Source organism: Montipora capricornis, chromosome 13 (assembly GCF_036669925.1).
Source record: "Montipora capricornis isolate CH-2021 chromosome 13, ASM3666992v2, whole genome shotgun sequence".
In the NCBI taxonomy this organism is placed as follows: Eukaryota; Metazoa; Cnidaria; class Anthozoa; order Scleractinia; family Acroporidae; genus Montipora; species Montipora capricornis.
In genome coordinates, this window is record NC_090895.1 from 37,523,232 (window position 1) to 37,537,800 (window position 14,569).

Consider the following 14,569-nt stretch of genomic DNA (forward strand, 5'->3'; position numbering starts at 1 on the left):
GTTTGCATAATAATAAAGTTAAATTCCCGGAGGATTTGGTCGGGGCACCAACATGGCCGCCTTTTCTTTGTTTTGGGGCACCAACATGGCGGTCGTGACGTCATGTGAAAACCGAGAATAGATTGACATGGTCTTTGAAATAGGGAGACTATGGCGACTACGTAAGGTTAGAATCGCAACTATTGTGATTGGCACTCTGGGTACTTTCTCTAACAACCTACAGAAAACCGGCACATTGGTCTAAGCATCCAGATATTATAGAAATCTGTACTGTTGGGGAAATTCTCCGAAAATGATGATGATGATGATTATAATGCTACTGCTACTAATAGTACTAACAATAATATAACAACATCGACAAACCCTTCACAGCACAAACACGCATGATACGTGATTCTTTTCAAAGAAGCTATAGCATTATCGTTTGGTCTTTTCGATAGTATGACGTGGTTAGGACGAAATAGTTTATAGTCTTTTAATCAACAACCATCAACGCATGCGTTACAGAAAGCAAAATTATTGATGGACAGTGAATGCAAAAAAAAAAAACACGCTGTAAAGCATAGACACCTTTTTATCGTCGTTATTTAACTTACAAATGCGTGTAATGCTAATCTTATAATTTTAACTACCAAACACTCAAACGAATTTCGCCTTTTTGATTGGTCAATGACAAAGCAAAATAGGTTATAGAGAATTGTTATGGAGTGCAACAGAGGTTATACGGAAGTTACTATGGAAACACAGTGATGTTGTAATTTTATTGAGTAAAAAACAAATCAAAAATCGTATGAACTTGATCGTGCACTTCCGGTTTATGGTCACTTGTGACGTTTTGAAAGTCCTCAAAATTGGGAACTTTCAATCATCACTCGTGCCGAACATTTTGATTCAACTCCAATTCGTCCTTTGAAATTCAAGACAGTGTTAACCAACCAGGGGCCCGTTTCTCGAAAGTCCCGAAACTTTTCGGTGCATTTTCGGGTGTCAAAATTCCTTTTGTATCTAAAGAACGGAAAGGATTTAAGTCGTCAAACTTCACAGACATGTTTCTTTTAGCTAGCTTAAAAACATCTTAAAAGATCGGCTTTCCAAAACAAGCGGTTGGCAGTTTCACAAATGGCTTTTCGGGTCCGGAACGTTTTCGGGACTTTCGAGAAACGGGCCCCAGAGGAGAAAAATGGAGAAAACAACCCAAAAGCGTATGTTTAAGAATAGTAATTGTTTTTCGCATTAAATTGAATTTTGGAAGGAAAAGATCCTTGCATCTATCTGGAAAATGTAAGCAATAGGCCAGTTTCGTATTCTAACGGTTGAACTGGATCTAGCATGAAATGGAGGCTAATGCGGGCAAATTAATTTGCATTTGAAAAGTTTGCCCGCATTAGCCTCCATTTCATGCTAGATCCAGTCCAGCCGTGAGAATTCGAAAATGGTCTATTGTTCTCTTGTAGACACCAATCTCGTTCCCAGGGTCTCTCTTCTCTGCGTCCTTTGTTTTCAAAGGCAAACGAGGCAGAGAAGAGAGACCCTGGGAACGAGCTTGCTTTTAAAAGGACTTCAAATAAGTATTGTTTCATAAATTAAATTATATTCGCGACTCCTCTTGGGGCTTTGTAAGAGCTACTGCTCGGATGAAAACAGACGGGTATAATTATGCCCTGCTTTCATCAAATTAATGTGAAGTTTTGGAACGCGGAATTTTCCCTCAATTTGACGAAAAAGCTTCATTTACTCCCGTCATACAACCGCGCTTTTGTGATGATGTGTCCCACTCTAAAACGTCTTCATCTAATAATATAACTTTCTGGAACACTTGATTGCCGTCACAAAGACAACAAACATTAGAGTTCATCTCGGACTGTATGTTTCACTTCCGGTCGCCGAGGTCGATTGGTCTTCGGCTTTTCGCGGAAGTCGGTCTTCTTATCTTCGGGTTCCGTCGGCTCAGAATGCATTTCTTCGCCTTCTTGATCTTCTTTTGCTATCGTTTTATCAAATTGCTGTTTTTTAATTCTTTTTCTCTCTTTCTCCTCCTCTTCTTCATCTATCATTTGCAGAAAGTCGTAACCTTCCAAAAGAGGCTTCCATTCTCTGTCTGGCAGGGAACCTGCGGTCGACGCGAAGAGCAAAATATTGATTGGTTATGTATTATCAGACGCGCGTTTTGATTGGCTGGTAGGAAATATGAACGTGTGTCAAGAAAATCTTTTTCAATCAAGAAGTTAACCAGCATTTTCCTTCATTTGTTGCATTTTCTTTGAGAAATATTTTATAAAAGCAATAGAGGACTTTTTTCCGTGTTTCCATAGACTCATCTTAACTCTAGAGGGAGTTGGGAGAATTCGAGACAGTTATGCAAACCCCAGACGCAGTCGAGGGTTTGCATAACTGTCTCGAATTCTCCCAACTCCCCCGAGTGTTTAGATGAGGCGATTCCCGTTCAAGTATGAATTTAACGGGCTTTCCTTTCGTTACTGCTAAAGTAGGATTCATAACTGCGACAATCTCAAAACTGAACTCAAAAAGTCGTTTGAAAGGGCAAGAAAAGGATATCGGATGCATGGAGAGTCATCAAAACCAATTGTGCTAACTACGGCATAGAGTTTTAACTTACACGAGAAGAATACTATGAGAAAGAACTCCAGAAGGAATAAGACCACAACTACGAATACGATAACAACCAGAAACCTGAGTTCAGCAAACCCGAAAACACGAAGATATGCTGGAAGACGTTGGCCGTATTCTTTTCTCGGTATTTCGTAATAGTAAGGAAGCAATCGTCTTCTTTTGGACCTCTTCGTGTTCCGAGTTTCAACACAGTGCTCTATTCTGCTCTCAGTAGAGGGAGATGTAATCTATTTTGAAAACAAAGATCGTGTGCGGATTGCATAAAACAAAACGAAAACTATCGGTTCCAGATTATTATGTGCAACGATATTGTGACGCCACGTTAACTTCCACGAAAAAGTCACGGTGGCCCTGTCTTTCGAAGAACCATTGGTGAATGATTGTTTGTTACAATATAATCGAGGTTCCATCTTAACGAAGATAGATATATATTTTAAATCAGTGTTCATTTACAGGAAACCAGACCAGATCGTGCAATATCTATTCGTGCAAACAGGACAAGTGCCCAGACCTTGGAGATTGCACCTCACTTAAGTTTCAAGACAACTACTCTAAGAAAACATAACTACGACTAACCTGAAAGATGTTCCTGGCCTCCTAAGACGATATTTTCCACCCACTTTAAGACGGCAGGCTTCGTCACTTCACCTTTGTAGTGATAAAAGGTTCCCTGAAGCAAAACACAACGTCCATTGGATAAAAAAACGGCGCTGTTTTCCTTGACCAGAACGGAAGCGCCGCCTTTCGGTCAATATAAAGAAAGATTGAACGAAGGCTGGTACTTAACACAAACGGGTCTAGAGGGCAAAGTACAAACGAAGAGTAGATACAACAAGACTGTGCAACAAACGACGGTCTTCAACAGCGTTGACGTCAATACGTTTTACACCGGCGAACCAAACCGAGGCTTACGGTGAGACCTGCTTGGAATTTTGAAATTTTAAAATGCGGATTCCTCGCTTGAAATGCCTCATTGGCATGGCTTTAGAACCGCAATCATTCGCTAAATAAGACATGTCACAAGTCTTGATATCGCCATTCTCCTAGACGTCCAAGAACGTTCTTTTAAATGATTTATTGAAACGCACAACGCTTGTAAAAGGACCTTAAGGGTTTTTGGCGCGCAATTGAAACTTCTTCGTTTGCAATAATCGGAAGTGTGCCGATTTTAGTTGAATTTGACAGGACCTATTGTTTTTTTAATCATGATCTTTTCTCATTTCCGGTAAGCAAGTGCTTATCCCTTCACGCCTCGTTTGAAACTTACCACTGCCTACCACTGCGCCGTACTACAGCGAGACCACTGTGGCTTATAAATTACTTAAGACATCCACCTAAGACGAACCTTTTCATGATCTACCAGAACTAACGCTGGAAGAGCATTAGTGCTGCCTGTGTACGTCTTTAAGATTTTCGCATTGACATCCTTGTTGGAGTAACTAAAAATATATTGAAACATGAAAATCAGAAATGAAAAAGCCACTCTGAAAGGGATGACTCTGATGGAGGTGTACATTGCTTGCAAGATTTTTTGAACTATTCGGGGCCTCAGTTAATAGTTGTATAATCTTCGGAAACGTTTAAGACCGAACATGACCTTCGGGCAAACGTTTTCCCGTCTTTGTTTGGTTTTCGATAAATCTCGAGATACCTGGAAAGATTCAATTATCTATGCTGTGAGAAGATTCTCTGTCGACAGTTTTAGGCTTAATTTGCTGGAGTTTCTTCTGAACAGTTTGTCATATCGTTTCCCACGAAAAAAAGACCGAAAATGTCCGGGTGTTCGGACTTTTTCGGATGACTCCCATGAGAAAAAAACCGAAAATGTCCGAAAGCAGTCGGACGTTTTCGGATGACTCCCGTTCGTAAGACCTTGGACACTTAAGTTTAACTCTCCAAACAGTTACTTACACAGGCATCCAACAAAGGAAGAGAAAAGGCAGAGAGTTGTCACGCACAATTTTCTTTACGACAGGAGTAAAGGATGCATCTTCAGTGTCGGATCTAAACACGATAAGAAGTGGACGTTGATGCGCAAGGTAAGTAGGCAGATTAAAAGGTGTCAGCTCTCCCTGAGAAGATAAATAAATTAAAGATAAATTGGCCTTAAATAATAAACAGAATCTTAAGGTTTTGAGAAAGGATTTAAAAAGGACACTGGGTATAAAGGGCCAGCTTCTCCTTTTCGCGTAACGAGATCGCTGCTTATAAGACTTATGAAAGAGTACTACAATGGGAACCAGACTTATATACTTACGAATGAAGGTATGTTAGATCCAGAAACAAAGTCGATGATATGCTGCGATGTAAATGGGTCTGAAAAGACTGTCAAAGGCTGATAAGGATCGCTTCTTTTAAAAGCCAAAACGGAAGGAAGTCTGAGGCCATATTCAGAAGATCTGAGGACAAAATCAACCAAAGTTAGAAAGAGATTGCAAAAACCACCGACTAAACCACAAGAAAGTTCGGAATAATTTTTAAAGACCACTTGAATGAATGTACAGAATGTGCATTTGAGAGTACAGCAAAAATGAATGGCTATGATTTTTACCATTATATTTTTGTTGTAACGGTTTCTTCCAGTATGCGTCTGCCACGAGAAAAGACCGAAAATGTCCGGAAACATTCGGAAGTTTTCGGATGACTCCAGATCGTAAGACCTTAGACACTTAAGTTTAACTCCGCCAACAGTTACTTACACAGGCACCCAACAAAGAAAGACAGAAGGCAGAGAGTTACTAGGCGCAATTTTCGTTACGCCAGGAGTGATGGTGCTCGAAAGCGCCCAGAAAAAGGCGCGGTACTGCTGGAAAATGCCGATCATTTGGCAATCAACCATGTGGGAATAGAGAGCTCCGAGATGATTTGTGCTATAACATCCTTCACCCTCCCTTTCCCTAACGACAAACTATTCGTCATAATTTATAACATAACAGAGACATTTACCATCGTGTTCTCGTGAAACGTGAAGCGACAAACGGAAAACGGCAGGCTCGGGCTGCTGCTCGTCGCAAAAGCATGAAAACTATCTTATTCTAACTTGTCTTCGTCCTTGGAAAAGTTGCTCAATAGATGGATCTAACATAGACTGCCAGCATTCCCTTCGAAGTCAGTCGAGCCCTCGCTTTAGTCACGCAAACGAGACGAAGAGCCGATGGGAGAATGAGGAAAGAGCGAGATGTTACAAATTTGAGTCCGACGTTTACCGTTGATGGAAACGCGATGTTAGATACCTCCGTTGTTTGTCTTTCATTTCAAATCCTCATTCATTTTTAGCGGCATAGAAACATCTTCTAAGAGTTTGGTCACTGTTATGCTGTTTGTTGACCGCCATCTTGGATTATCAGTCATGCTTGGTCGGCGAAAAGCGTTTCACCGAAAAGAAACGGAGGGCTCTGGGGACGAGAATGGAATTCGAGCAACTTTCACATGCGTCTACGCATTTAACCACCGAGCAAAAATACCCTAGGGGTCCTTACTTTTCAACTGAGAGATTTAGATGCAACAAAATGAAGAATATAAATCAGCTTACAAGCTCTTTGCTGTTGCACCAGTAACGTATCCCAAGAAGAACTTGCTTTGAAGAGACTGAGCCGCTATTTCGTAGGCTTTGAATTCTGCAATAACAATTCACATCAAAATCAAAGCAAAGCACAGCAGAAGCAAACTTGTTTGCGCGCACCCAGATTTTACGATGCCAATAAATTGGTTGCTGAAATATGCGTCAATTGCGAATGGCCGCGAGCGCAGTGATTGATTTTAAAATCCATCCAATAAAAAGCGAATGCTAAAAACAAAAAGGCGACTTGCTGGCTCCATGTCCCTGCCTCGCGATTTAATTGGTTCATTTGATTTTCTGTGTTTCCTGTGATTGGCCTCGGCAGTAATACACGCACAGCTTGCGCGGCAAGCGTACAAAAGGAAAGAAAGAATCGGCGCGAAGTGAGAACGAGTAGGGCGCGCGAGGAAGAGAGAATTTTCTCTTGTGCCCTTCTCGTTCTCACGCGTCCAAATTCCCGACCCTCGGGTCCCTTCCAACGCCTCCCACGCGGACAGCAATATGAATTTCACGAAAAGAAAAACTTGCTAAACTGCTTAATTCCAAGCGATTTGCTAAATAATAGTACCTGTGCATTTTTCGTCGGCGAACATGCCCACAATTGAAAGGTCAGTAGCCTTCCTGGCGAGTTTGGGGAGGTTACCATCGAAAAACATCTGTACATCATCTTTGCTCGCGAGACGTACCGGAGCGCTTGTTTGAAGCCTGTGGCAAAGCAGCACAAACGAACTAAATAAGTCTTTACAACATGTAAACGTTTTAAGCGAAAGGATGAAGTTATTGCACAAAAATCTCGATTGCCTCGGTATTTTCAAACTGTGCAAGAGCGATTGGAAATTTAACTGTGACGAAAACTTCAATAACTTGAAACAACAATAGGGCGATGAAAGATTTCCAAACCTGAGATTTAGAATTACTTGGCTCGATCCCGCAACAAACGGCACGGAATTTGGTGGACTCGATTTCAAGTCTGCGCAATTCGGTGTTGTCAAAAATGTCTAGAAGAGAGCCTCGTGTCTATTGTTGTTTTACGTTAACTAAAAACATACTTACAGCAAAACTGCTTTGGTCAAGTAATTACTGTCCAGTGGTCCATTATAGACAATCTCATCAATTCCTTTGCTGCAGGATAAGAGAAATTGGCAGAAAGTCTTCAAAGTTGTACAAAGAAGGTACAAATTCACGGACTTAAAATTGTCCCCTCTCAACACTTCGGAGATTAGAAAATTAACAACACTGCAATTTAGCCTACTACTTGCCAAGGCTCGAGTCGAGCAGACCAGTGGAGGAGTGGGTGCTTGGAGGGCAAGATCTCTTCTGATTCTTCTGACCAGGAACTCTTCTCCACAGTCTCTCCCCTCAGGAGTAAAACTTGGCAACGGAGAACATATTGTTGGGAAGGGAGGACAGCCATGAGATGGATAAGTCTCCCATGAGGAGGGAAGGGAGAGGAAGAGGAAGGGAGGAGGGGGAAGGGAGGAGGGAGCAGGGGGAAGGGAGAAAAGAGGAGGGGGAGAAAGCAAATGTCTCACTTCCCAAGATGTGTTGCTGAAGTCAGTGTTTTCTTTGTTCTATGGATCGCAACCAAAGAAGTGTCACTCAAATATTTTACTCTGGTAGACGCTACACACTATAACCCGTTAACGAGGGAGGTCTCGGGGGTGAATGATGGAAGACAATCCGCTATTGGTACAGAGAAAGTTAAGTTTCAAGAGAACTAAAAACTCACCGGAACAATTTGATTGTAGGATAAGTAGTTATGTTATTCCTTTGACAAACATCACTCCAGTCGAAGCAGTTGACACGAGCCAGCTTGATCGTAAAACTTCCAACATCAAGACCCCCTTAAAACAACGAAAAACAATTTACGCTACAATGGGCTCAGTTGGTTGAGAATCTGACTACAGGGCAGGAAGTTGTGGGCTTGAACCATGTCAGGGCAACATTTAAAGTCTTAAAATAACGTAGGAGTCTTAGTTGTCTGCCTTTGTAATTATACCTGCAAATGGTCAAAATTTTATGGCTTATCCGATAAGGGACTGTGATCGGAATGTCCGCATTGTTTTTAGAAAAAATAAAAAGGTTCTTCAACACACTTCTCCATGACTGAACATTTCAGGAAACAAAGTTCCCCCGCCATCGTCGCGGGGCCTTCATACAGTATCCCTTGATCCCATCAACTGCTCAATGCTTGCACAATACTTCTTTGACACAGACAATATACAATTGAAACTTCATCTTTCATTATAATGTGGCAGGAAATTTCTGAAGCTACCAACTAGCGCTGAAACGCAGAAACAAATAAATGACAAGACTAATTTTAGGAAAAATATTCAATACTGACACAGCCTCTAAATTACTTACCCAAAATAGCTGCAGCATCTACAAACGGTTGCAAAAACGCTTTGCAACGAGCGTTCCCTAAAAAAAAACCAAGATTTTGCATCAAGCTGTAACACAACGAATATCTTGCTCCTAAACCAGGTGTGTCAAAAGGTTTTTGCAACTTTGTAAAACGATAACCAGACTGGCAGATTCGGGGATCACTAACATGTTTAAGTTTTCAGAAAGTGGTAAAAACCGTTGCAAGGAAAAGTGCGGGAAACATGCGAGAAGTGATTTAGCATCTCTCTCTCGTTTTTCCTACACTTTCGACATCTTTTAGTCTTATTAAGATTTCGCCGCTTTCCACAACCTGAACGCCTGGAGCATGAAGGAATACTCCTAGAGTTTGGCACAGGAAGGCATGGGTTTCCAACCCGTAGTTGAGACAACCTCTTCAAAGTCTCAAAAGTCACTTAATATCACATAGACTAGAAGTATTACTTTTGAAATGGCTTCTTCGTGCGCTAGACTGTCAATATAGTCTCGTATAGAGACCATAAACCACTGGCCCCATCGTGCAACCCTTATTTATAAACCCGATGGGAATTCGGCAAAGAACCCCCTTGCTTCTTGCAAAGAGCAGGGGGGTCCGAATGCAATCTCTTTCTATTTTGCTCCTTCGTGATTGGCTCAAAGGGCTAGTAATCGAAGAAAGCAGATCGCTCCCTTCCTTTATCGCTCAGACTTTGCAAGGTAGCAAAATTTTTCATGCTCAAAGCTGCAATACTTCGTCAGTCATCCTGGTTAAACAAGGTTTACAATGCAATACCTCAACAGGTACTTCAGTTTAAACTTGTTTTAAACTTGTTTGAAACTGGCTTCTGGAGTCTGCGATGGGTGTAACTATTCCGTGTATAAGTAAACCACTATAAGGATTAAATGAGATACTATATCAGAACTTGCCATTTTGCTACTTACAAGGCTGAAAGAAGTCGACGACCAACAAATCATTGCCATTCCTGACGGCATCAAACGTCTTGTCAGTTAGTGAAGGCACCAGGTCACTCGGGGCAATTGTAACCTTAGCTTTGAGCACAGCTGCAGATACCTCATCATCTTCGATCTCTTCAGCTGGAAAAGTTTAAAAGTAAATGCCTTTAACAAGAAGACAAAGATAGAGGGAATGCCATTGAGAATAGTCAACAATTTATGTGCTTGTAAACTTATGTAAAATTTTGTGCGGTTGGCATGACAGTTGAGAAGAAAAACGCGACGAAAAGCAATACAGTAACTATATTTCTCACGGTTGGACTGGATCTAGTAAATCTTTTCACACACAAATTAATTTGCCCGCATTCTCTATTTTCGAATTCCCCATAATACACTTTGTTTGCCCCCAAATTTTGCATAAACTATTGTTTTCAAATGCTCTTGGGGACACTGCATATTCCTAAGAGCATTTGAAAACAATGGTTTATGCAAAATTTGGGGGGCAAACAAAGTGTATTATGGGGAATTCTAAAATAGAGAATAGGCCTAAAATTTCATGCTAGATCCAGTCCAGCCGCGAGAATTAGAAAATGGTCTACTGAAGATTACTGGTGCAAAAGGTGTACGGCAGCCATGTTGAATGGCAGGAACAATAGATTATTTTTCCTATGGGAACAAATGTTCTTTCTTATGCAAAACATTTTCATTGTTTCTGCCATGCAACATGGCTGCCGTGCAAAACCTCTATATCACAGCTTCCAAGCTTCATTGCTATTAGAAAAAACTAGTCATTTCAATTGAGTTTGTCATAGAAACAGCAACCATTCAGCAATAATTCTTTAGCCAATCAAAACAAACATGGGCATTCCAACGCGCCAATTGGATTAAATGCAGCCCCCTCTACGAGCGAGAAATCTCACTGGACAATTTTTAAGCCAACCACAAAGTGTGTAAAAAGAAAAAAAAAAATGAAATGGCGACGTTCATTTCTCATTTCAACACTATAAATTGTATTTAAACCGCTCAAATGTATTGAGAATTAATATGGTGATCACACACGTGGCAAAAAGTCGTCGTCTTCGTCTTCGCTGGAAGACGTATCTTCCCTTTCCGATTCTTCTTCGAGAACAAAGGCTTCTGAATCCTCGCTGTATTTAGAGAATACAACTGGTACCTCGTCTGCCAAACTGGGGGGTAAAAACACTGGCATCTTCAAGCTTGAAAAAAGGAAAACGAAGCTAAAGTTAGCGCATACAAGTAATGGGAAAAAATATAAAGTGAAGAACTATCTTCCATCTTTTAACCACAGTGCATCACGGATCGCGATTTCGACCAGAATAATAACTAATCTTTAAACACCAAGTTGAACTTGGTCCAGGGTCACTTGCATGGTCAACACAACTTCGTGTACTGTCTTTCCAATAACATACATAGTTGTGTCGTCTGTATATATGAACACTTCTCCTTTGTTAACAGAATCATTTACAAAAAGTCACAAATAACCTAGGACCCAAAAGAGAGCCTTGAGGGACTCCAATTTTAACAGCCACTATCAAAAATACCATAATACCCTTTGTTTGTCCCTCCAAAACTTTGCATAAGCATTGTTTACAGTTTCTCTTGGAACTTACAATGGTCCCAAGAGAAAATAAAGACAATGCTTATGCAAAATTTTGGAGGGACAAACAAAGGGTATTATGGTATTTTTGATAGTGGCTAAATGAACTGTCTGATAACAACTTGGCAAATTTTAACTTTTATGATTGAAAACAGTATGTCTGGCGTTTTGAAGCAAAAAGGATAATAAGGATATGTTTAAAATAGCATTTTAGCAAGTGTTCGGCAATTTTAATGTGAATCTCCGTACAAATGAAGGATTTTTAAATTCTATTCCATGTATTCCTATACCAAAATACTGTCAATCGAACCGCACCCAAGTATACTAGTGATACACAATGACACTTCATGGTACCATGTATAGAAAGTAAACATTCAAAAGAACACAGCTTGCTGCGATAACAGGAGACTAGTGGAATATATAAAGTGGGTCAATGCGGGATCTTTAACCAAAGCATCTTTAATGTAAAATGACCAATACTTACCACCTGATACTTTTTTAGAATACATTAAATTTCAAGTGAAGCTATGATTCTCGCAGTTATGAACGCAATTTTAGCAATTACGTAGAGAACCCTGAAAAATTCAGGACTTCAACAGGGTTTGAACTGGTGACCTCATGATGCCGGTGCGACGCTCTAACCAACTGAGCTTTGAAGCCACTGATGTTGGGAACTGATTCATTTCATGTGTCATTTCGTTCATTGATCATTCATCACGGGAACATTTGCACCCACAAATGACCAGCTCCCAACGTCAGTGGCTTCATAGCTCAGTTGGTTAGAGTGTCGCACTGGCATCACGAGGTCACCGGTTCAAACCCCGTTTAAGTCCTGAATTTTTCAGGTTTCTCTACGCAATTGCTAAAATTGCGGCATTCATAACTGCAAAGATCATAGCTTCACTTGATTTCATATCCGCAGTTCAATATGATTCATTTCATGCATATACAATTTTCTTCATATTAAAATTCATATATCAAAACTGTGGGATGGACAAGAAATGAAACTTAGAACTGTACAAGCCTAAATTTTTCAGACTTGCTGGCAATTGCTAAAGTTGCACATCTAACTGCAATTGAACCCAAGGTCACCCAACGAGCAAATTAAGCCAAAAGCCTTTGAGAAGCACTTCTAGGCTCCTTGTAATGTATAAAGACTTTCTAAACAGATGCTTTTATCACCTAGCAGAATTTGATCTGTTGGGATATCTTAGCTGAAAATTGAAAAGTATGTCTGAAAATTTTAGCGAATGAAATCTTCATTTCAGAAATTGCTAGCTGAAAGTTACCTTCTTAGAACTTGCCAGCCAACCATTTGCTCATCCGAAACTGCTAGGTGACCTTTTTCAGTGCCAAAAATTACAAAAATATCCCTTCTGAAAGCATAAAGGACTACTTTTTCCATGGCTGCGAATCTTTCAGGTGATGTTTTCGTAAAGAAATCTATAGCTGTTTGGCGAAATTCTTAGAACAGCTCGACTCTCCTGAACATTATTGTTACATGTTGGTGCCCCTGATGAGCTTTCATTTCAATTTATTACCTGGTTGAGTTTGTAATGAAGTTCACAACACTTCCATATTCCAGTTCACCAGCATACGCAATAAAATCGTTGGACTTGCCTAAATGCAAACGAATCACAGGGAACTGTTGTCCATCCTGCAAAGGAACATGGAGATGAAATTATCAAAACTTACAACTGGAATTGTACAAGCGAGTTTACAAATTCCACTACGCTGCAGTCCCAGGGCCACTAGTTTGAAGCCTGGTTGGCGGTAAAATTAATGTTGGTAAAGAGGAATCAAAACCTATAGGTTTCCATTGTATTTAAGGACGGTGCCTACTATTGTTATTGTGCATACTTTCTGTGGATCTCGAGATACTCGGATTTCCTATGGGTGGTGCTTATTAATACAGGGATATTTTTGCGCGGTTCTAAACTATGCAGAGAGAGCAGATCGTAGCAAGTGCTCTTGGTATTCAAAAAGAAAATTGGGGGTAACCATGCATTTTTCAGAGATAATTAACCTTCAGTTTGGAATAAAATGGCATACATTGTTTTGTACTTTATAGCTTTTTACAAATATTGTTGATTAATTACCTTCGAAAAATGAGTGGTTACCCCCCATTTTCTTTTTGGATTTCAATAATTAACAATTATTGGACGAGGTTGAGCAAAATATCGTGATTTGTCAGTGGCGAGCTGGTCAATTATTTGCCAAAGCCGAAGGATGAGACAAATAATTGATCTGTGAGACACTGACACATCACGATATTTTGCGATTTACTGAGTTCAAAAATTGTTTTATCATTCAATCACCAAGTTTGTTTTCAATTGTTTGGAGAAAGCGGTAAGCGCGCGCTGCTGGCAGAGATCAATTGGTTTCCTTCTCAGTTAAATAATTTATTCTGTCGACTTGACTTGACTGTACATACAGTCAAGTGTTAATTAACAAAATGTATGCCTTCAAATGGCTGAAGACTTCCAGGAACAAGTTCACAGTCTTCAAGGATTTGAAATCCGAAAAAAAAGGGAAAATGTGTTCATGATTTCAATTGCGCAGGAGCAGAATATTATTTGCAGCAAAACAATTATTAATTTTGTAAGCAGTTATTTGCAGGTCACGTGGTGGGCTCTCGGCCAATGAAAAGGAAGGAGAAAATACATCGAATGATAACACTTGTTGAGATCTTCTTTTCCCACATAGTCAGTAAACTGCACAAAAATACCTTTGAATTACCAAAACTTCTTAGCAGCACGAAGTAAGATATCGCTTTGATGATCCATACGATGTTTTTGAAATTCATATTTAATCAATACATGTTTCGGATGAAACATCATCCATCGTCAGTTGACAAATGAGAAATAAACTAAAGTTGAGCAATAAATAGTGTAACAAAGTGAGATATAACATGAATAATTAAGGATGAAGGCGAGAACAGAATAAAAACATCCAACCACGAAACAAAACAGAAAAAACCAAACTGTTAAAGCTAAGAAAAGAAACTAATTAGTATGAAAGGGATAAATTAAGATGTTTGACTTGGGAATTTAAAGATGGCTGCTCCCAAAGGATATGCATGGCTTCTTTGATTTTCAATTGGAAACGTGTGGAAGCAGAGTCGAGGATTTTAAAACAGTCTTCTGAACACCGGGAGCGACAATTATCAGAACCTCTCAAGTGCTTAAATATGTGGGAATGTTTGTCGGAGGCGAGATGTTCACGGATGCGAGTGGCGAAGTGTCTATTGGTTTCACCAATATAACAGGCATTACAGCCTGCACATGAAAACTTGTAAATGACTTGCGATCGTAAACCCGCAGGGATAGGATCCTTCGCCCCAAACCAACTCCTAATTTCTAGTTTGGATGTTTTTATTCTGTTCTTGCCTTCATCCTTAATTATTCATGTTATATCTCACTTTGTTACACTATTTATTGCTCAAC

The 14,569-nt window shown here is 40.0% G+C and overlaps 1 protein-coding gene across 2 annotated transcripts in view; it reads right to left on the bottom strand.

Annotated features, from left to right (window-relative positions):
- Positions 1-1,703: 1,703 nt before the first annotated feature.
- LOC138029159 (thioredoxin domain-containing protein 16-like) overlaps positions 1,704-14,569 on the bottom strand; it is a 28,421-nt gene continuing 15,555 nt past the window's right edge. For both annotated transcript variants that reach the window (XM_068876862.1, XM_068876861.1), the window contains exons 13-25: positions 12,665-12,780; positions 10,565-10,722; positions 9,494-9,646; positions 8,555-8,611; positions 7,920-8,034; positions 7,244-7,312; positions 6,759-6,895; positions 6,164-6,248; positions 4,889-5,030; positions 4,543-4,703; positions 3,977-4,070; positions 3,208-3,301; positions 1,704-2,110 (exon numbers count right to left, since the gene is read on the bottom strand). In XM_068876862.1, the coding sequence (XP_068732963.1) occupies positions 1,845-2,110; positions 3,208-3,301; positions 3,977-4,070; positions 4,543-4,703; positions 4,889-5,030; positions 6,164-6,248; positions 6,759-6,895; positions 7,244-7,312; positions 7,920-8,034; positions 8,555-8,611; positions 9,494-9,646; positions 10,565-10,722; positions 12,665-12,780 (1,647 nt within the window). In that variant the 3' untranslated portion in view covers positions 1,704-1,844. The remainder of the gene's footprint in view (positions 2,111-3,207; positions 3,302-3,976; positions 4,071-4,542; positions 4,704-4,888; positions 5,031-6,163; positions 6,249-6,758; positions 6,896-7,243; positions 7,313-7,919; positions 8,035-8,554; positions 8,612-9,493; positions 9,647-10,564; positions 10,723-12,664; positions 12,781-14,569) is intronic.